Raw genomic sequence first — 21,311 nt, forward strand, 5'->3', positions numbered from 1 at the left:
GCAGCACAGCATTCCAGACTGGCTCCAGGTGCCAACAGGGACACTTCCAAGAGCTCCATCAGGGGGTTCTGTGCCATCCCAGCTCCTGGGCGGGTCCTGAGCCCCGGCAGGAGGAGCTCCCAGAGCCAGAGGAGCTCCAGGGCAGCTGCAGCCTCATCCTGCCAGCCCCAAACAGCACCAGCCATCAGCACAGCCCCCTGTCCCACACGGGGGAGCTCAGCCCAGGGCTGGGAGCTCCTGCAGCCACGGGCAGAGCTCAGCAGAGCCCTCCCGGGTCACACCACGGCCCAGGCACATCTCCTGGCCACATCCTCTACCAACGAGAATTCTCTGGGAGTTTTAGGACCTTAATTCCTTCCTGACAAGCCAAAGCACCAAGGAGACAACATCCTAAAGTGGCTTTAGGAAAGGAAAAGGAGTGACCTCCACCAGATTTGAGACTAAAGCCACCGCTGGGACACGTTTGGTTGTGGGATGAACCTGCCCTGGCTGAAGGCAAACATGGAGCAGGGACACAGGGCAGGGCTGGAACAAGAGATGGTGTCAGTCAAACAATGCTCCTCATCCCAAACACGACCTCGAGAGCCCTGAGACTCCTTAGTCAGAGGCTGGACATGGAGACTCCGAGTGGATAAAGGATCTCCCCAGGATGGCAGGGTAAGTGCAGGGACCCACTCCTGCAGCTCAGAGCCCCAGAACCACTCAGCTTCTTCAGGACAACTCTGAGCCACTTCCCTGCCCGAGTCCTGACACCACTGGTACCTACTTGGTTTGACTGTAAATAAGTTTTAATAGGATTTAAGAGCTCATGAGAACGTTATAACTCATCAGTGCCTCGGACATCGGGGAGAAAAAGGTTTTGCCTTTTACAGCTGAATTTGTCTGTAGTTCCTACACATCATAAACAAAAACTGCTATAAATAAATTAGATTTTAAGTCCACACATACAGTTGGATTTTCACTGAGCAGCTGCTGAGGCCACACTGCAGTTAAGTCCTAATACCACAGGGGGTTTTATGCAAACCTTTCTTTTCACCTCAGTGAAGACATCCCAAGCATGCAATCATTAATCTTCCCTAACTACACAACTGCATTTTAAAGTTGATAATTACTCAGCCTTTCCCCCCAAAACACACTTGAAGGCACCAGTATATGAACTATTGGCCTATAAAATTTCACTTCTTAAAAGAGCCATTAAATCATGTCCAAAATCTCTATTTCTTCCCTGAAGACCATCCAGCACCTTTCCCTGCCAGAAACCAACTGCAAACCAGACCCCAAAGGGAACATCCAGCCCCAGCTGGGACTGGCCAAGGTCCAAACCCCTGAAAACAGCAGGAGAGAAAACTCCCCCAAGCCAGAACCCGCTGGAAGAACTGAGGTACCACCAGAGTCAGGTCTAGTTCGTGTCACACAGACTTTCAAATATCACCTCAACACCGAGAAATAAAACAAACCCAGAACACCCAAACCCACAGCAGCAGGCAGCCCCCAACAGAAGGATTAAGACAAGCCAGTGAGAGAGGCATAGCCAAGGTCTGTCCAGTGAGCTCTGCTTCGGGAAGGAACGGGAAGGAACCGGTTTTTGGTTGTACTGGTGTTTAATGTAGAAATGAAGCATCACAGAAAAAAAAAAAAAAGAAAAAAGACCTGTTGTGCTTTTTGGCATTTTCCACTGACCCCTGTGAACTGTACAGTAAGTTGTGTTGTCAGAAACAGAAAAGGGAACTGGATTGTTATACAAAACTCTTCTGTATAAACAAGGACTGGCCTCCATCAGCAGGTGAAAGCCCATCAGAGAGGAGAGCAGAGGTGGCTGCAGCAGAGTCGAGCGTGGCTGGTTCTGCCTGTGGCACTGGCAGGGTGTCTGGAGAAGCTCACTAGGTACAGACATGCCATGGCTAAGGAACGGGCACTTCCTAGCTCTGGATCTATGACAGGAATATCATTTGCACTGATCAGACACCTAAATGAAAGATTCCTACTGTCAAAGTGAAAGCAGGGGCAGAAAGATTAAATTAAAGCCACTGGTCCAAAAGCAGTTTCTAGCAGCTGGTCCACTGTGGGTTCTGCTGGTCCTGCTCAGGCTGAGCACTGGTGGTGGCCCCAAGGACACCGGGGTGGCTGGGCTGGGGGTCTGTCCCGCTCCCAGGTGAGCGCTGGTCCAGTTCAGGGATCACAAAGCACACGGTGGGGACTCCACTCCGAGCGTGGTTCAGTGTTGCTCCCAAGTGGTTCTCGGTAAGGCAGCAGCCCAGGCCAGGGCATCCTCCCTGTGCTATTTCCCATCAACTTTGCTACAAAGATACAGCAGAAAGACCTTTCTCCTACAGCTCCTCAGAGGACAGCTTTTACTCTCTCTCTCTACATCAGCAGAAAGCTCTTGGTGACACCTTCCATCCATAACAACAATGCAACTCTTTTGAACTCAAACAGTTTTATTTAATGTTTTCTTGCAGACTTTCTGCAAAGGAGCTTCTTTTGGAAGAAGAGAGAAAGAAGGGGTGGTTGTTTTTTTTTTTTGTTTTTTTTTTTTTGTTTTTGGGAATACCAAGTTAAAAATGTGAGCCGAACTAAACATGCCATACACATGCTGAGAGGAATTGAACACACATTCATCCGTATGGGCACTCTTCAGTAGACTGGACCAGTGTTTCAACGCAAATTCCAGCCCCCAGAGAACTACATGGTTTAGATTTCACAGTATGACTTTTCCCCCTGGAACTCGGGGGGTGGGGGGGGGAGGAGAAAACCTTAACTGGTTAAGTGACCAAGTTCTTAGCTGCTCTGTCCATCGAGGCTCTGAGACATCAGGAAGGACTGGACCACCTCCTCCGTGGACTGGGGGCTGGTGCTCACGTCCTCCAGGGCATCCGTGACTGAGAACTGCCGGTCCCGCAACCGGTTCCAGTTGGCCAAGATATTGTGGTACTCAAAGACCTTCTCATAATTGCCAATGGAATTGTACAGTTTAATGAGACCTCTGTAATCATATTCAAGTCCACTGTATCCTTCCCCAAAAAGCTTCTTTCCTAAAGGAATCCAAAAGAAAACTGGATTCAGAGGTGGAACACCCACGCGCTGCAATCGCTCAGGTCATTTTTAGCAACAGCTTGGACTTTTTTGTCAGGGCAAATCAAGAGCACAAAACAACACACAGGGTTATCAACAACCTTCCTGGATGATGGCCTGAATTCCATCCACCTCCTGCTCTGAGGGTGCTGCAACTGCTCCTCAGGGACTCTACAATCTCACCTGCACCACAGCCTTACACGTGCAGAATCTACAGCCCTGCACAGGAGACTCCCTTTGTGCCCCAGTCACACTCCAAATTCAATTTAAACGGTGAAGTTGTTGTTGTTTTCTACCTTAAAACCATATTTTTTTTCTGTAACACACTGTACATAACTGTATGAAGCACGACTATGCCCCAAACCTGGGCTACAGCATGGCCCAAGGATGCATTTGATTGGGGATTAAAATTCACTGCAAAGGGTAACAGGCAAGACAAATATTTAATGAGAGGAGTTATTCTGATGGGCACAATCATCACCCATTTCTTTCAAAATTTGACTACATTCTGCAACTCAGGTTCTGGCCACAACTCCAAAATGTATTTAATGGGTCTGTTTTCAATGAATTCTGAAGGAACACTAAAAATAACATGAGTTCAGAATTCAGTCCCCGGGAGAACATTAAAGAAAAAACCCATTTTTACATTGAACACCCATATGAAATAAAGTGTCTTGTATCTCATGAAGTTCATTACTAAAACTTTCAGACACTTAAATGCCCTGTGTCACTCACCAATTGCTATGGATCTCAAATAAAGCTTTTCAGCATTTTCATACTGGTTCATGTCATAGTTGTAGAGGGAGGCGAGATGGCCCACGGAGAGGGCGACTTCATAATCCTCCTGGCCCAGGAGCTGCTCCTTGATCTGGATTGCCTTGATGTGCATTTCCTCTGCTTCCTGGAGGGTCAAAATCACACAGGTCAGTCAGACACCTCTCACCCCACAAACAGAGGAAAAGGTTTAAAGAAACACAACTGTGTTGCTGAACAGTCTGTAGTATTTTAGAAAAGACAAAAAATAACAAAGCCAAAACCAAAGCAAGTTCTCCAAATTCTTAATGAAGTGGATCATTAAATGCTATCACCAAACCCTCTGTTACCCCCTGAGGGCATCAAGCACCCCCATGGGCTGTTTCTGCACAAAGGTTTTGGGATGAATCATAAAGCACAAGTTTTCCAACACAGAACTACTGACTGAGGCTGTGAAATGTGGACACTGGAAACCCTCCCCTGTGACAGATTCTGGATGCCTTGCAGATGAAGTCAGGCCCTTCACACCCCCAGTCTCACCTTGAACTTCCTCATGGACTGGTACAGCCTGCCCAGGTTGCCGTAGTGTTTGGCTGTTTGCACGTTGAACTCCCCAAAGGCTTTTTTGGCCAACTGGAGCGAGGAGAGGTGCAGGTCATGAGCCTCCTGGAGCAGCCTCTGCTCTGTCTCCTTGTTGTGACAGTCTATGGCAATCTCCTCCAGGATGAGTGCTGGGGGCAGAGAGAGGGGCTGGCACTGTGCTGCACACCCAGGGTTCCCCGTGGGCAGCTCACAACCTATATTTGTATATTCTGTGTTTTTACACCCCTCAAAGCCTTCCAGACAAATTGTAAAGAGCTTTCTTTGTGTTTTACAGGTGTGTTGACAGAGAACAACAAGGATTACAAACACCCAGAGTTACCTCCATTGAAAACAACAACCCAAGTTCCATTGTCTGTAAGAGAACAGGATAAACAAATCCCAAGGAAGGATTTCTAGGGAACTAGAAAGGGAACTACCTTTCACTCTCTTCGAAGAGGCCAAGAGAAGATGGTCCTCTGGGAGAATGTGAGTTATAATGCCAATAGCACGTTCAGCGTGGAATCTGAAATCAAGTGGAAATAAAAAAATTCAAGGTACCCCTCTGAGTCAGCAGCTGACACAACATCCCAAACATTACTGCAGTCAACATGCATTGAATCCTAATTGGAAAGCTGGATCATTTCAGAACATTTTTCTCCCTTTACAGCAGTAAATGTGCTGCCAGACCCCCAAAGGGCTGCACTCACAGTGCATTGTCGAATTTGCCAGAGCTGTACTGGTGAACATATGAAGAATAAGCCAGGTCTTCGTGGGCTGTGGCTACGTGGATGTTTTTACCTCCAAACACCGACTGCCGGATATCGAGCGCTGTCTGCAAGAGGGGCCAGACAAAAATCCCACAGTTAATACAGAAAAAAATCCCTGGCAAAAAGGGACAAAAACCCACTGCCTCTGAAATTCTCTACATGCTTGAGACATTGAATATATAAAGGACACATAAGTCAGGGAAAGAACACAGAAAGAAAAATCCCACAGTTGGCGGTGTTCGGGTTTTTTTTAAAGAACAGCACTGCAGTAAATAAATCAACTATTATCTGTCCCCATGAATTAACTAGAACATTTCAGAGACTGAGAACACCAAGCCAGACACAGTCCTGCTGCCTACCTGATAGATGGCAACAGATTGGCAGATATTGTCTACGTTGAGCAAGTAAAACCCATAGTCTAGTAGCGTGTCAGAGTATTTGGGGTGCTTGGCTCCAAAATGCTCCCTGGAGAAGAAACACACTTCCATTATTACAAATCAAGGCAAGTCAAGCATCATCCTAAAAGGGTCTCTCTTGGAGTGCTGCTCACCTGGCCAGGTACACGGCGTGCTTGATGAGCTGCTCAGCCTTCTTGAACTCCCGCTTCACCACACAGGCCTGAGGGGAAAGGGAGCACGTGAGGAGCTGGGCACCCCCTCAGCTCCACACACTGCTGCTTTTATCTCAAAACACCCCTCTGCTTATTAAAGGACTTGGCAGTTATTTGAGGAAAGGATCACAGTATTAATAAACTTATTATATTCTGCCAGAAATGCCTGACTGAAGGGTTTGTGCTGTCCAGATCAAAGAGGGAAGAGAGCACCTTTTTATGGCAGCTCACAGCTTAATGTTGTCATGATGGTCATTTGTGCAGCTGAAGCTCAGTTTGAGAAAGGAAAAACCCCAGAAATACATCCCTGCCCAAGGCTCCTGAAATGGAGCTGGTCCCAAGAATTCTGGAGATACAAACTATCCCCACCTGCTCTGGGTTGCAGATCAGGTACAAAAGCAACATGGAAGCTTTTAAATTCACCTTTGAGGCTTGTCGGAGCACATCCACCACCACCTTCACGGGCAGCCCCACCGTGATCTCCTTCATGGCCTCTATGCACCACTTGTAGGCCTGGGGGACACAGAGGGACCAACACAATGGAGCTGGAACTTCACCACAGCAAGAAAAAGATTACCTGGCTCTGAAAAGCTGCTCATTTACATTCCAAAATTTCAAATATTCCGTCCAATTGTTTACGTGTAGTGGAACTTGACCTAAAAACCACTTTTAAGTTAATACTGAATGTGTAAGTATTTTATGTCAGCCTAAGCATGTATTATTACAATTGCTTTTTCAGACAAAACTGTATTTATTATGAACATTTATAAAGATGTTTTTATAAAGGTTATTTTATCATCTTTAAGTCATCCTCACAATTCCCACTGTGCAGGACAACACCCTGGTCGGTGGACTCGGGAGCCAAAGGAAAACCAGAGTTTACACAGTGGTTCCACTTCAGAGAAAATTTTTAGAAAACAGGTGTAAAGCTTTGTTACCTGTGCTCTGCTATACCTTTTTACCCATTAAAAGAAGCTTTTGTAACACTTAGGGAGGACCAACACACCCCACCGAGGTATCGCACATCCCAGCGTCGGTCACGTGGACCAACTCCAAATGACACACAGATTGACAACTCCAGGGTTTCTCTGGCAGTGCCAGGCACTGGGAGATCAGGGACAGGATGTGGGTGATGCTGCACCCCCTGGCAGGGTGCAGGGGCAGCCCCCAGCCCTCACCTCGTCGTAGTGGCTCTTGGCGAAGAGCAGGGCGCAGAGCTCGCCGTAGAGCGCGGCCTTGTTGGCCTGCTGGCCGTGCTTGGCCAGCTTGTCCATGTAGGACTGGGCCAGCTTGAACGTCTCCTCCCCCAGGTGGTATTTACAGTTCCCGTTCCGGACGTGCAGCAACCTGGGGGGACACAGAGGTGAGCTCAGGGAGGCTGGGAATCATCCACACACAGGATCACAGGACCAACCAGCTGGGAAAACACCTCTGGGGTCATCGAGTCCCACCTGTGATCCAACCCTACTCTGGCACCCAGAGCCACATCCAGGCTCTGCTTCAACACCTCCAGGGACAGTGACTCCACCCATTCCAATGGCTGATCACTCTTTCTGTACAGAACTTCTTCCCAATGGCCAACCTAAACCCACCCTGGCACAGCTAAGGCTGGGCCCTCTTGTCCTATTCCCTGAGAGCAGGGCCTGACCCCCCCGCCTCCCCCTCCTCTCAGGGAGTTGTAGAGAGCAATAAGGTCTCCCCTGAGCCTCCTTTTCTCCAGGCTGAGCCCCCCCAGCTGCTCCTCACAGGACCTGTGCTCCAGTTTGGTGTGGCACCCTCAGAACTGCCCTGGCCGGGGTCAGGAACACACAATTCTGTTCCCAGAGCAGTTCTGGGGCTGCACTTTGGCTCTGGCACGGCAGGAATTGTCACTGCTGGAGATGTAAATGAGTTCACATATTGATGCAGTTTTGACATCCAGTGCTTGAACCAGCCTGGTGTGGTGGCTTTGTGTTTTATTTTTCATAAAATCTGTTCTCCTCAATCCTGATGAAATGCCATTCCCACCTGCTTCCCAAAGGATGGTAACCTCAGACAGCCACTGAGTGAGTACACACAGAGCTCCTTTTCCTGCATCTCTGCACTTTTCCCTCAAACCCTGCCTAGCCCAGGGCTCCAAAAGGGTATTTTTGTCTTTTGGGGTTTCCTCACCAAAGATTTAGTCACAGTCATTTGACATGAGATCCAGCAGCACCAGAAGAGAGTATTTTCTTGACCCAATCCACAACAACTCCACCATCCTCTCCCTGCCCTGCCCTCTCCTATCCCACTGCCTTTCCCTCTGCAGGATTAACAGGAGCCTCAGGGAGCAGCCAGTCACACACAGCACTAGTGAAATCCCCTCCTGTCCCTCTAGAGAAGTAACAGCTTCAGCTTCTGGCAACTTAAGTTAAAATAAAAGTAAAGCATTTTTTTCATTAGTGTAGGCTGATGCTTATTTACTTTAATGAGATACATTTGGAATGGGTGCCTTATCATATTCCAAGCCCACGGGGCAGAGGTGGATTCCCAGCCAGGGCAGCTGTTCCTGCTCCATGGCAAATGCCTGCATGGAGCACACATGAAATCTGGGTGAATTAACCTCTCCTGGCCCCCTGGAAATGTGTCATTAGACAGTGAGTAACAGAGACTGAAAAACAGAGGGCAAGGCTTTGGGAATCAGGACACCAGAACACAGTGGTGCTGCACTGCAAACAGGCTGGAACTCGGAGTTAATGGATGGCAAAAGCATTTTATTCCTGTTATGATACCTTGGGATAAAACTCCCAATAAATTGTTAAGGGGGAAGGAATGAACAGTGAAGGTTTTGCTCAAATTTTTTTCTTCTCTAAGCGTGTTTTCTGTTTCCACTTACTCCAAGCAGAGATTTAAGGTACTGTAGCCACATGCTGTAGCACAGAAGCACAGCTCAGTTCACCCTAAAAACTCAGCCTGTCCCTCAGTTTCCTATCCAATGCATCATCAAACTCAAACACTGACAGGAAAGGAAATAAAGTTCCCCTTTTCCCAAGCAGGGAGTGGAGGCAAGCACATGACAGATGTGCATTTGCTGCACAAAGAGAACATCAAAGAACAGACCTTCAAAAACCCTGCAAGCAGCTCCACAAACACCAGCCTTCCAGGGGCAAACAGCAACCAGGCTCAGGAAAAGCAGAGAAAAGTAACACCCACATTTTTCCTTAAATATGGTCTGAGAACTAAACACGATGTGCAAGTGCATTGTGTGCTTGGGCACAGGAACATTGCAGCTACAAGAGACAGGAATTATGAAGAAACTGGAGAGAAATTAAGCAAACAGCTTCCCTAAAGAGGCAAAACCATTCTGCCTGCACCATTCAGCTGGGAGCTGCTCTGCAACATCAAAACCTTGGAGCCCAAATCCCATGTAATGGCATAAGCCAGTGGGGATAGCACTGCAATTTAGATAAGCTCCTGGGAAAGATCCTATCCAGTGTCTGGATGCTTCAGTGATAGTGTCTTAAAACAAAGAAATCTCCCAAAAAACCAAGCTAAACCTAAAAGCCAATCCTCTAGGATAAGCAGAGTTTATGTGATCCAGCTCTGAGTAACAAAAATCCTTTATTAATCCAAAGGAATTCTAGAAGATAAAGACAAGAGGAAGAGAAAAGGCCTCAGGACGTTTATGCTAATGGTTCTGAACCTCCTTTGATGTCTGCAACAACAGCTTTTGGGGACTAACCTCCCCCAATAAAACCAGTCTCTGGGAGCCAACACAATGTTACACAGCAGCTTAGGAAGTCTGAAACCACCAGAAAAAAAACCAACCCAAGAATCAGCAAAACGTGAAACAATGAAGTGGGGGAACCACATACTCGTGTTCTTTATTTGTACCTCGTTGTTTAACACACAATAACGAGAGAAAGCAAACCAAGAGGAGCACCACACACTCAGGAGAGCAGCACACAAGCTCATCAAAACCTCCAGTCTTCCCAGCCTCTCCACAGAATTTACTACTGCTGGTAGAAGGAAACACCAAGTCGTGCTTAAACAGCACAAAACTTCCCATGTTTGTGAATTCCATTCTATTACCAATGCAGTGCATTAATTCAGCTCCCAGAGCTCAGACTTATTAGCATTTAGAGCAAGAGCTGCCACTTTTTTAAAGGGTCATACACTGGATTTGAGTTTTGCTTCCCTAAAACTCCCCCCAGCCTCCAGTGCAAAGCCAGTTGTAAGAACAAGATTTCCTGGAGCAGGGATCAGGTGGGAGCCACACAAAGTTTCTCTCTGCAGTCAGAAGGCTGAGTGAAATCACTGCTCTGTCCCACAGAAAGGTGTTTGGATTTCACACACTGAGCCCTTCTCTGAGTGCTTTAAATCCTTTCAGTGTGACACAATCCCAAATAAGGGTTGCAGTGTGTTTGGGAGATGCCACAACATCTTCCCATTCCTGCTGCTGCCCAGAGGGATGATGTTCCTCAGGGAACAATGGCTGTCTCTACCAAACCCAGTCAATTCTAACACAGGATGCTTTTTCCCCAGCCCAAAATGAAAATCTCCTTTCCACGACTGCTGTCCAACAGAGAGTTTCATTTTTCCCTTTCTTTACCTTCTTTTCTTTTTTTTTTTTTCCTATTCAGAGAAGGCAACAGTTTATTTAAAGCAACTTCCCCAGCTTGCCAAATAGCTTGATACCACCAGGGAACTTTTTTTAGACTAATTAGAAGGCAAAGCACCAAGTCCTAACTGTGGTTCTGTATCCATCACTCCTCAGTTCTGGAAGGTGGGTACGTGTGCCCAGTCTCCTGGCACCAGTTTATTGCTGGAATGGCAGCCAGCAGAACCAGGCAGAGCAGTGTTGCCATGGCCCTGGGGCTGGCACAGCACATCAGCAGCTCCTGGCAAAGCCTCTTTCCTCTTCGTGTTTGCCCAGCCATAAAGAAGATGCAGGGCTTTTTTTGGAGCAGCTTCCCCAAACAAGTTTTGCTCTATATTCAACACAGCACATGCTTTGTGTTCTGTTTTGCAGCAGCTAAAAAAAGTTCAGTCCTGTCCTAGCTCTGCTCAGCAGCCCCCAGGTAACTCCTGTGATCCCTGGTGTTCCCAACAAACCCCACCTGGCCACTGGCTGCACTTCATCTCACCTGGACACAGAGGTGGAAGAGCTACCAAAATCTGCAGTATGATCTCTATCAATGCAATATCAATCTCCACAGGCCCCTGAGAAACAAGGCAGGTTCAAAACCCAAATGCCTCCTAACAGCAAAAAAATTCCTTCCCAAATGTTTCCAGCTGTGGCTCAAGGTGCACACAAGAGCTGGAGAGCTGCACATCAGATCTTTACCTAATCCCTGTGAAGCAAGAGAACTCACTGATCTGAACCAGGAAAGGTAAGTTTTTGCTTTTATTTCTGAATCTGTAGCACTTGAGTTTGGATTTGGCAAATTCTTCTTGCAGCAAACAGAACTTCAGCAGAGTCCAACACTGAACATTCCTTCATGTGCAACAAGCCTTGAGCAAACAGGGTGCTGGCCCACTCTCACTGCCCAGCCACACTTCCCAGGAGATACTGGGAAGGGCAGCAAAACAGGGGGGGTTATCCACTGTTCTGTGCTGCCAGCTTACATGGTGAAAACCCAGGGATTAGTGCAGAACAAGCACCTCCTGACCCTCAGCTCTGGCCAGGAGAGTGTTTTGGTGCAGCACAACAGCAGAGGAGCATCTGGAGTGGGTTCCCCCGGGAATGAAGGGGAGCTCACCTCACACAGCACTCCACGGCACGGAACCAGTGCAGGATCTCATCGTGGAGGGTGCACAGCTGAAGGCAGGACAGGAACACCTTCTCAGCATCACTGTACCAGCCTGCATCCGACAGGAACCCCCCTGGGAAAACAGCAGGGACAGAAATGGGAACCCTTTCCAAGGGATAAAGGCTTTGCCCAAGTCTTGGGAGACGACTCTTTATTTCATAGACCTGCATCTACAGACAGAAATCCTGTCAAGGTCAAATCCTCCAGCCCTGAACTGAAAAGGATGAAATCTGAGAGTAGAAGGATTCTCCTTCAATTAAAGAATTCTCCTTCAGTTGAGCATGACTTGTTGGTATGACCTAGTTTTCCTACAGTTCTCTGTCAAGAAGAACTTACCAGTAATAAAAACATTTAAATACCTTACATTAAGCATCACATCTGCAAAGAAATTTTAAGTCTAAACCATTTGAAATAGAAAAGCCTATACGCTCTTAGATATTCAAGTCCAGTCTATTTTTCTTAAGACACCAGGGAATTTTCTCAAAATCACATCCCAAAACACACAAGTTCTTTAAAAAGATGTCACAGACATTAACATGAAAATAATTAGAAGTTAGATTAAGTGAAGCTTGCACAGAGAAAGCAGCAGTTACCTAAAACAAACCCAATCTGGATTGCTTTTTCTTTGACAGCAGCATCTGACTCTGCAATGTAGGAGCACCTTCTGCTGAAGGAATAGGCCAGGACAGAAGCCACTTTGACCCCATGGTCCATCAAAGCCTGGAAACAGTGATGGAGCAGATGTCTGGAACAAAAGAAAGCAGAACTCGATGCCACATGAAGTTTTTAGAGCACTGGCTCTGGGGTGCCACGAATTCACACGAGAGAAATCAAGCCCAAGCCTCCCTCCAACCCCAAGCAGATGAGGACCAGCATCCCTGGGGGTCTCCAGGCTCAGGGATCACAGCTGTGGGATGGTCTGACACCAAGGGAGGGGACACAGAGTTCTTCACAAGGACACCCTCCGGTGGAAGGAAAACACAGCCTGCCCAGGCAACATTAAAACTGGGAAACAACGTTTTCAGCCCAAACTGAGGAGGGAGGAAGCCTCAAATCCCCCCTCCCCCAGCAGTCAGCCAGACGAGCAATGATGGCTCCATTAACATCACACACGTGCAGAGTCTGGAGACTCAGAGCTCATTGCAGTTCCCAGGAATCTGATCTGAAACAGTCGAGTTCTGAGTGTAACACCACAAATGCAATATTTAATGACAGGAAAGCTCTTGAAACTGGGGCAACCCTGTCAGCAGGAGAACCCTTCCCTCAGGATTTGCTAAGCCAGCAGGATGTGGGTGCTGTGACTGCCACAGTTCAGGGCCTGGCTGGGCATCCACAAGAAACTGAGGGGGGTTTGGCATCATTTGTTTTTCTTGTTTGCACCTTATTTTTCCCCCCTCCTTTCTCCCAAGATCGAGAGGTCAAGGGCTGAAATGGGAATTACTGGTTTGTTAAGACACTCACCTTTTATCTAAAGCTCGTAGCACCTTTGCAAAAACTTCTAGTTCACAAAATTCACTACCCAGCTGGCACAGACGGCCCTGTTGGTAAAGCTGAAAAAAACCGTGGAAGTTAATCTTAAAATTTAAGGTTGAGCTTTTTTTCTGGGAAATTTAGCTTAATGGTAAAGAGGACTCATGAGGAAACTGAGACTTTAGAACATTGAAATCCAGCAGGCTAAAAAAGTAACAATTCCAGAATCACCACAGGGTATCACCACAGGACATAAGTGCAGTGTTTAGCTGAGCACACCAGCTAGGAGAGCTCCAGAGGGGCTTTCAAGGGGTTTTTTTTATCTATAAATGTATTTTCAAGTGTCTGTGTCCTCCTGCATCACCAAAACACTGCCACACATAAGCTACAAACCCAAGAGAAAACCAAGAAACCCCTAAAGTCAGCAAAAAACACAATTAAGAGCTTTGACACATAAGCCAGAGCACAGCAATGCACATACACAATATACAAATAAACCCCAACCCACAAGTTGTGCAAGGGGTGACTCAGCAATCCCCAGCACCAGACAGGCACTGGCCCCATTAACACCTGAGCTCCCCCAGGTAAGTGCTCCCTTGGAAAATGGGGAAACTGGAGCACAGCTGTTCCTGCAGTTATTGAAAGCAAGGGCCTGTTTCACACCCAAAGTGATCTGTGCCTGCAGATCAGCACATTTATCTGTTGAGTCCTTCACAACAAACCAAGAGACACCTGCCCATGCAGAGCAGGGGGAAGTTGTGCCACATGAGGGTGTAAATAACATGGATTTACACAGGTACAACAACACAACAGTGACTGTGCAAAGAAGTGTCAGAAAATCCACTGTGAGTGATTAATTCCCATTATCCTGAAGCCCCTGACCCACAGCTGGGACCTAAGGAAGCACCACTGCACACCTGCCACAGGTACCACCAGGGCTCTAATGACAACACTGATATTCCTCTCAGTCCTAATAAAGGCTTAAAATCCTTCCAGTGAGAAGCATCTTGTGCCTGGTTCACCTTTTTCTCCACAAACACTGATGGATTAGTATTCCAAACACAGCAAGTGAGAACATCTCCAGCCAGAAATTTAGTTTTTAGCCAACTCTTCTTACAAAAGCACATGACACTGACTCCACAGCACGGCAAGTTTGTTATTTTAACAGCAGCACCTACAAAAAATCCTCCAAAAATACTTTGACCTAATAACGTCAATTGCCAGAAATGAACGTTTTCCTTTCAGTTATCTGTTTTTTCTGGGGGATAATAAATAAAAAGGAAGCCTTTTAAAAAAACAGAGCGAGTTTGCATGCAAAGTTAGTGCTCAGATAAAGCAGGGATGTGTCCCTGCACTTCAAAGGGATCAGAGCTGGATTCTCTCTGGCACTGGAGGAACAGCCAGGGTGGTGTGTTTAAAAGCTACAGTCATGGTTAAATGGTTTCATTTCTTCAGCACAGCTGTCTCAGGGCAAACGCTCTATAAAACCTAAAACATATTTTCTGCAGTAAAATCAAAAAAAAAAGGGGGTTTAAATTGCCTGGTTTTCCATGCCCAAACTGCAGGGGGACATCCTGTCAATATTTCAACATTTCTGGAGGGAGCCAAGGCACACCCCCAAGGTGTTTTACCTGGATTTAAGGCAATCAAAGCCCCATCACACGTTGCACAATTCCCAAGCCCAGTATCATTCCCTCCTATCACTGAGCAGTGGTAACTGAAAACCCCAGAGACTCCTGGCTCACCAAAAACTAACTGTAGTAAGACTTGTTAAAATTAATATTTATGAGGTTACATAAACACATCTGGGACTGTGCCCACTGTTCCATGTGATTCCTAAACTGCCAAGGAATAAAAGCCCTGGTGGGGTGGGAGGGAAGGGCCCAAGCTCCCCTCAGCTTTGACACATCAATTATTTGGGGCACACCTGAAGGCTGGTCCAAGGTGCCAGTTTTCACTGCTCTAAGTAGAGATAAAATCTCCCTGGGACGTTCACACCACCACTCACCCCTTCCCTCGAGGAACTAACCCAGCTCTGAGCCTCTTGGAACTGCTGGAGCTGTTACAGCAATCTTTTCAGACAGGATTTGACATGGAAATAGTGAGTTATACGTCAAACTGTGAAGTAATTCCAGGAGATTCAGCAACACTCATTTGTTCATTGAGGACCGAAGAAATGGTTCTCTTGTCAAAGCTCCAGAGAGACAGAATTCCTGACCACAGCCTTGCTACATAACCCAAAATACAAAACAAAATAGTGATTCAAGAAAAACATGTCCTGACACGAAGAGCAGAGCCTGGGCTTCTGAACAACTGTTCTTTTCTGAACAGAGAAATGCCTTCTAGACACCAACTTCACCTATTTGGAGCCTACCAGGGATTTATTTTTCTCTAACAATGGAAAAATGACTAAAAGGCTGCAATGGGACTCCACCAGCTCACACTGACACATCAATTCTGGCACTGCAAACAGGTATAAATTTAATATACAGGTATATTATTTACATACCTGCCCAATCCAGCTGTGGGAAATCCACCCTGACCCTCCTACAGGATCTGAGGCTGAATATTGAACTTGTAACACACTCACCTAAACATGCAAAAGCTGCACATCACAGTGGCCCCAATTAAATAAATTAATAACATTAACTTGTTGTTATCTATTATATCATAATTCTATTAAAGTTCTCGTTGGATTTCTCTCCCTGAGTAGATTAAGCTGAAGAAAAAAAAAACAAACAACAAAACAACTTCTTCTAAACGTAACAAAAAATCATTTTAAAACTTATTTTTTAAAGCAGCTGGAGGTTAATTCCAACCAGTTGCACAAGGACCCTCCAGAGGAGGAACTGAACACGCAACTTGAAAAATATGCTCCTGTTGCTCCAGCTTGGAAGAGGACTGAAAAACATGGATGTTTCAGTAAGAATTACAGAGGAAATCCAAGGAGCTCCCCAGCACGTTTTGTAATGCCTGACAACGTAACGTGGAGTATCCTGCCAGGCTGGGGGAGGATTCTGCACTTCACAAACAGCAGGAGTTGGGAAAAAAGTGTGGCTGAAGCCACCATCTTCCTTCCCCACTTGACAAGCAAGGAAAAAGTTTCCTGAGTCGACAGTGCACTGAATGAATCTGTTGGCAAATGAGTCAGGGGGCACGGCCTTGGAGAACAACCAGCTGGAAATTTAGGGACATTCAATGCTTTTAAGTGTCAAAACCATCTCCAAACCTCCAGCCAAGCCCTGGTCCTACTGGAGATTGTCTGAGGCATAAAAAATGCAATTTTTCAACTATTCTTGGAAACATATTGACAATTACTAGGCTGGTCCTTACAAATCTCCATCAATTAAATAATCAAGAAGAAAACCAACACTCTGGCTTCAGAGCCAACTTTTGGACACCCCAAACACTCCCCACCTGCTCTCTGGGTCACAGCAGCACAGTCTGTGTTTCACAAGGGACACAAGTCTGAGCCTTCCAGTGACACAGGTGGGAGATTCTCCTCAGCAGTAATTGGGAAAACCCAGTTTGCTTTGGAGTTAAATCAGCCCAAAGGAAATGAAGTGGAAATAGGAATTATTGTTCAGCAGGAGCCAAACACCTCTGTTCATGGTGTGACCTCATTATCTCAATTGTGATGAGTTCTACTGTCTCAGAGTCAGCAAGGAGACTGAAAAAAACAGAGAAGCTACAGGATATTGGGATGAGAAAATATGTCCCATAGGTAGAGCTTCAAAAAAAAAAGCAATCTGAGTAATACAAGTTCGAAGTAAGAAGTTTCAAACCAGGAAAGACACAACAAGGAAAGATGGTTCAGCTCAGATCTAAATTTAGACCAGAGAAACAAGGCATGTGTTAATAATTGGAAAAAACTCATGAGGTGCTGATTCTCCCTCAGAGGGAGGGTTTGATTTGCAGTGGTGGCAGAAAGGAGGTTTGGTTCCAGCAGCTCTCAGGGAGGGGAGCAGGGAGGCTGCAGGGGGTGTGCACACCAGAAACCAGCACATGCTTCAGGTCTGACCCCAAACCAGCAGCACAGGGGAATGAGGTGTCTGTGAAATCCCACTGGGGGGTCCCAGAATCCCACAGAACCGGCTCTGGGATGCTCTGCCTCCCTCACACGCTGAGCTGGGGACCTTGTTTGTGCTGCCCTGGGCAGGGAAGCTCAGCCACACTTCACTTCAGGGGGAGTTTCTCCTCCTCACATGGGACAGTTTCGTTCTGATTTACAGAACTGATGATGATCCTTCCCCAGCAAACCTGATCTCTGAGCTCAGTCTGTGCTGCAATGCAGGGAACGGACGTTCTGCTGCTTGCTGGGAACAGTCAGCAAATTCCTGTTTGCTCACTTTCTTTGGTTCAAAACACACCCAGACGTGATGGAAACCAAATCCATGTCATCCCCAACTGTCCCTGTGGTTAATGATCACATCAGAAAGCACTCCAAGAACACTGGACGCAAATTATTGTCAAGAAAAATCAATTGTAAAGAACCAAAACCACACAGTCCAGAAAAGACATTCCAAAAGGAAAATAAACATGGGATGAAACTCCTCGTTAACCAACACAAGTCCAAGATGAGCCTGTCAGTGATTAACTGCAACAAATACCTGGGACAGAGAACATTAAAGCACCCTGAGACCCAAAGTAATGAGATAATTACACAAAACAGAATATAAGGCTGAGGCACAGGAGGAAAGAGCTGAATTCTGTGTAGGGCACCGACTACAGAGTTCAGTATCTGATTTCTGCCAACAAAAACTAGATCCCTTCCATGAACACCCTCCCTCAGAGCTCCATCCTCACCCCAACAAACTACAAAATATAGTAATTTGATTTTTTTTTTTTTGAGGACTTACAGTTTATTCCAGCTGTCACCACTTTTTGATGTAGAATTTTGGCATTTTGTTCATATGCTGGATCTCAGTTAAATGAGATCCAGCATATTTTTTTCTTTGGCTTCTAAAAACTACACCCTCTCTCTCTCTTTTCTCCCCAGCCCAAAAAAAAAAAAAAAAAAACAAAACAAGAGGAAAGAGAACCTGACCAGTTTAACTAGGAAACAACCCAACCAGGATATACACACACCTGGCAAACACCCAAAGGAAATAAAATATCATATGTGAGCACATTTTTATTTTGCCCTCCAGAGGCAGGTGTTACTTGTAACAATACTAGTTATTAAGCTCTTCAAAATACAGCTGTGATTAATAAGACATTTAAATATTTTTTAGCTCAAATGTAGGCTTGGAAATTTCCAGGATATCCTCCCAAGTGTCCTGCTCTGCCTCTAATGGTTGCAAGGAAAAAAAAAAAAAGATATCCAGTGACACCCTGCTGAACCAGGACAGGTTTGTTGTTTTACCACAGTCATGATTATTTGATATTCCTTGTTTTGAGCTTTACTCACTGTTTGAGAATGCTCCAGAAAGACAAAGGTGCTCAGTGTGAGGGGCCTGCCTGCTCCTGGGACTCTGCAGCAGGACCCATCTCCTACCAAACCCACACCAAGAACATCCCACAGCTGCCCCAGGGTCAGCTCCTCACTCAAGTCCCAAAATTTAACAATAATGGAAGACAAAGTTCAAACTAATTGAATTTGTTCAATAAACACAGGCAATATATTGTGACAATAGAGCCAAATACTGGATCAGAGGGAACCCTGGGGAAAAAACCAAGACACTCTGCTGGCACTCTCCTGCCTTTTAAATCCCAGCACAGTGATTGTCTCTGCTGCTGGATCTTATCTGTGGCTTCTGAATCAACCTGAACACACTGGTAAACCTGTGCCAGCCTGGCAAATGTTAAGTTTGAGTGTTGATATCAATGAATATGATACAAAAAGTTCTGTATGGCCACAGCCAATTAATATCTGTATATCAAAATACAACCTGACTGACACCACCGTTTATTTTCTGCAAAAATCAGTGGAACCTTCTCCAGTACCACAAACCATGATTAAGAGCTGGACAACAAACCATTACTTCCAAATTATACTCACTCATATGTGAAAGACTGGGGAAAAAATTATTTTTATCTTTTAATGATCACATGAGAGGGATTCTCTGTCTCTTTTAGGGTCTAAATGCAGGTGTATTTGTGCAAATCCTCAATCACACATCACTTTTCCTCAGCTGTATCTGAAGGATAAGTCCTGTTCCACAGGATGCTAACAACTGACACCACCCAACACAGCAGCAACACCACCAGGGAGCCAAACAAAGATTTAATAGTCTTCTAGTCTGTCTTACTTTGGAAATTCTACTTCTGGATGGTCAGGATGAATGGAACATGGCTCACCAGGCTGAAATGGCATTAAAATCCACCTGATTTTCCAAGTAACTGTATCCAGAACTGAACAGCTACACCACTTGTCCTGCTGTCACCAGGCAAAGAGAGACAGCAAGAACCAGTTACCAAGAGTTCTGCAGGTGCACAGGAAAACGCAAACACTGTTCCAGGAGATCTGCACCCTGGGCTGGGCTCTGAGGCACTCACTGCAGGCACACACTCTTTAGTGAGGGCTGAGGACTTCTCTCAGCATCCCATCCAGGGTTTAGGGACATTTATGGATAACCTAATTTGACTGTGACTATTAAAGGGGACAGTTATGGAATCACAGGACGGTTTGGGTGGGAAAGGACCCTAAAGCCCATGTCATTCCAACCCCCTGCCACAGGCAGGGATGCCATTCCCCAGACCAGGTTGCTCCTGGCCTAAAATTGGTTCTCCTCCCCAGAAAAGTGGCAGGAGCAGAAGCCCAGCGTGCCCTGGGCAGCCAAGGAACACTCACTGCACGAGGGGCCCAGTTTTCCTGTTCCCTGTGGGCCATCCCAGAGATGAAGATTGGTGAGAGGAATGTTGGTGCACCTCACACATTCCAGGTCACCAAAGGCTGTCCTGCTGTAAAACACAGAAGGAACAGAGAAAGTGAGGGGGAATGGCTTCAAACTGACACAGATGAGGTTTAGAGTGGATATTAGGAAAAAATACCTCAGGTAGCAAGGCCCTGGCACAGGTTGCCCAGAGAAGCTGTGGCTGCCCCATCCCTGGAAGTGTCCAAGGCCAGGTTGGACAACCTGGGCTAGAGGAAGGTGTTGGGATTGGAACAGGATGAGCTTTAAGGCCTCTGCCAACCCAAACCATTCTGTGACTCGATGAAATTACAGTCACTAACAACAGCAATACTGTCAGTACAACACAAACACTATTTTGGGGACAGGTACTTAGCACATTTATTACCCAACAAGACAACAAACCAACACACAGGAGCAGAACAAACAGGTCAGAAGGTCTCTTCAGAACTCAGATGTGCTGCTGGACCTTTTTTCATCACGGAACAACTCCACACAAACCTGAGTCAATGCAACCACTGAACACTGCCAATAAAAGCACCAGAAATCAGTGATGTATTAAGCTCACCTGCAAGTGAGTTTTTAAACAACACTTGGACATTTCTATCATCAGACAAAGGTTTTGGTTTTATGCTTTCAAAACCCACGGAGCACCATCCTCTCACCTGAATGAACATGAAGACAGGCAATGCCAAGGAAGGTTATTTGTCAAGAGGTCATACCTACTAACAGTTAAAAGTGACCTCCAAAATATTTTTCCATATCTTTAGCCTTTATCTGATGAGATTACCATGTGGCAATCACATCATTTATCCATGAGCACACTCATGTGTGGTAAAAAGGGGTTTCCATCCTCCTCAACACCCAAGGCAGACAAGTAACAACCAGTACACAGAAAATGTTCATGCCCATTTCAATGCCACAGAAGCAACTTCCCTGTGTCCACTGAAGGCATTCCTTACAAATACTATTACTCTCTATGTATATGATGGATCACTACCTCTGGTTCATAAAAATCCACCTAAAGGATTACTTCACTCAAGAAATCCTCAATTTTTAGAAATTCGCCGGCAGAGGAAAGAAGGGTTATCCCCCATCTTAGGTTTTTGGGGAGGGTTTTACACACGCTGTTTCTCTCCTGATGATGCTCATTTCCAGCAGTTCCTGCACACGGATGAAATGTCTCTTTAGTGGACAATGGAAATTAATGGACCATCTCAGTACACCTTTTACAGCAACTCTCTACATTTCAGGGGCAGCTGAATGAGAAACAGCCCTTTCAGCAAGGAATGATTTAATGCTAATAAACTACACCGTCAAACGACTCTCAGTCCTTCTCATCTGGTTCCTACCAGATCATTAATACCAGAGCACGGCAAAGCGCTCCTTCAACCACTGACATCACCATCTCCAATACATTAAAAAAAAAAAA

At 46.0% G+C, this 21,311-nt stretch overlaps 1 protein-coding gene across 1 annotated transcript in view; it reads right to left on the reverse strand.

The window, feature by feature from the left end:
* Nucleotides 1-2,418: 2,418 nt before the first annotated feature.
* APPBP2 (amyloid beta precursor protein binding protein 2) overlaps nt 2,419-21,311 on the reverse strand; it is a 20,813-nt gene continuing 1,920 nt past the window's right edge. The window contains exons 2-13 of the mRNA XM_008930505.3: nt 13,017-13,162; nt 12,149-12,300; nt 11,505-11,628; nt 6,963-7,131; nt 6,208-6,297; nt 5,725-5,792; nt 5,534-5,639; nt 5,115-5,239; nt 4,845-4,930; nt 4,366-4,556; nt 3,808-3,973; nt 2,419-3,032 (exon numbers count right to left, since the gene is read on the reverse strand). Of these exons, the coding sequence (XP_008928753.3) occupies nt 2,779-3,032; nt 3,808-3,973; nt 4,366-4,556; nt 4,845-4,930; nt 5,115-5,239; nt 5,534-5,639; nt 5,725-5,792; nt 6,208-6,297; nt 6,963-7,131; nt 11,505-11,628; nt 12,149-12,300; nt 13,017-13,162 (1,677 nt within the window). The 3' untranslated portion in view covers nt 2,419-2,778. The remainder of the gene's footprint in view (nt 3,033-3,807; nt 3,974-4,365; nt 4,557-4,844; nt 4,931-5,114; nt 5,240-5,533; nt 5,640-5,724; nt 5,793-6,207; nt 6,298-6,962; nt 7,132-11,504; nt 11,629-12,148; nt 12,301-13,016; nt 13,163-21,311) is intronic.

The sequence above is a fragment of the Manacus vitellinus genome, unplaced genomic scaffold (assembly GCF_001715985.3).
Source record: "Manacus vitellinus isolate BGI_N305 unplaced genomic scaffold, ASM171598v3 scaffold_76_pilon, whole genome shotgun sequence".
Taxonomy (NCBI): domain Eukaryota; kingdom Metazoa; phylum Chordata; class Aves; order Passeriformes; family Pipridae; genus Manacus; species Manacus vitellinus.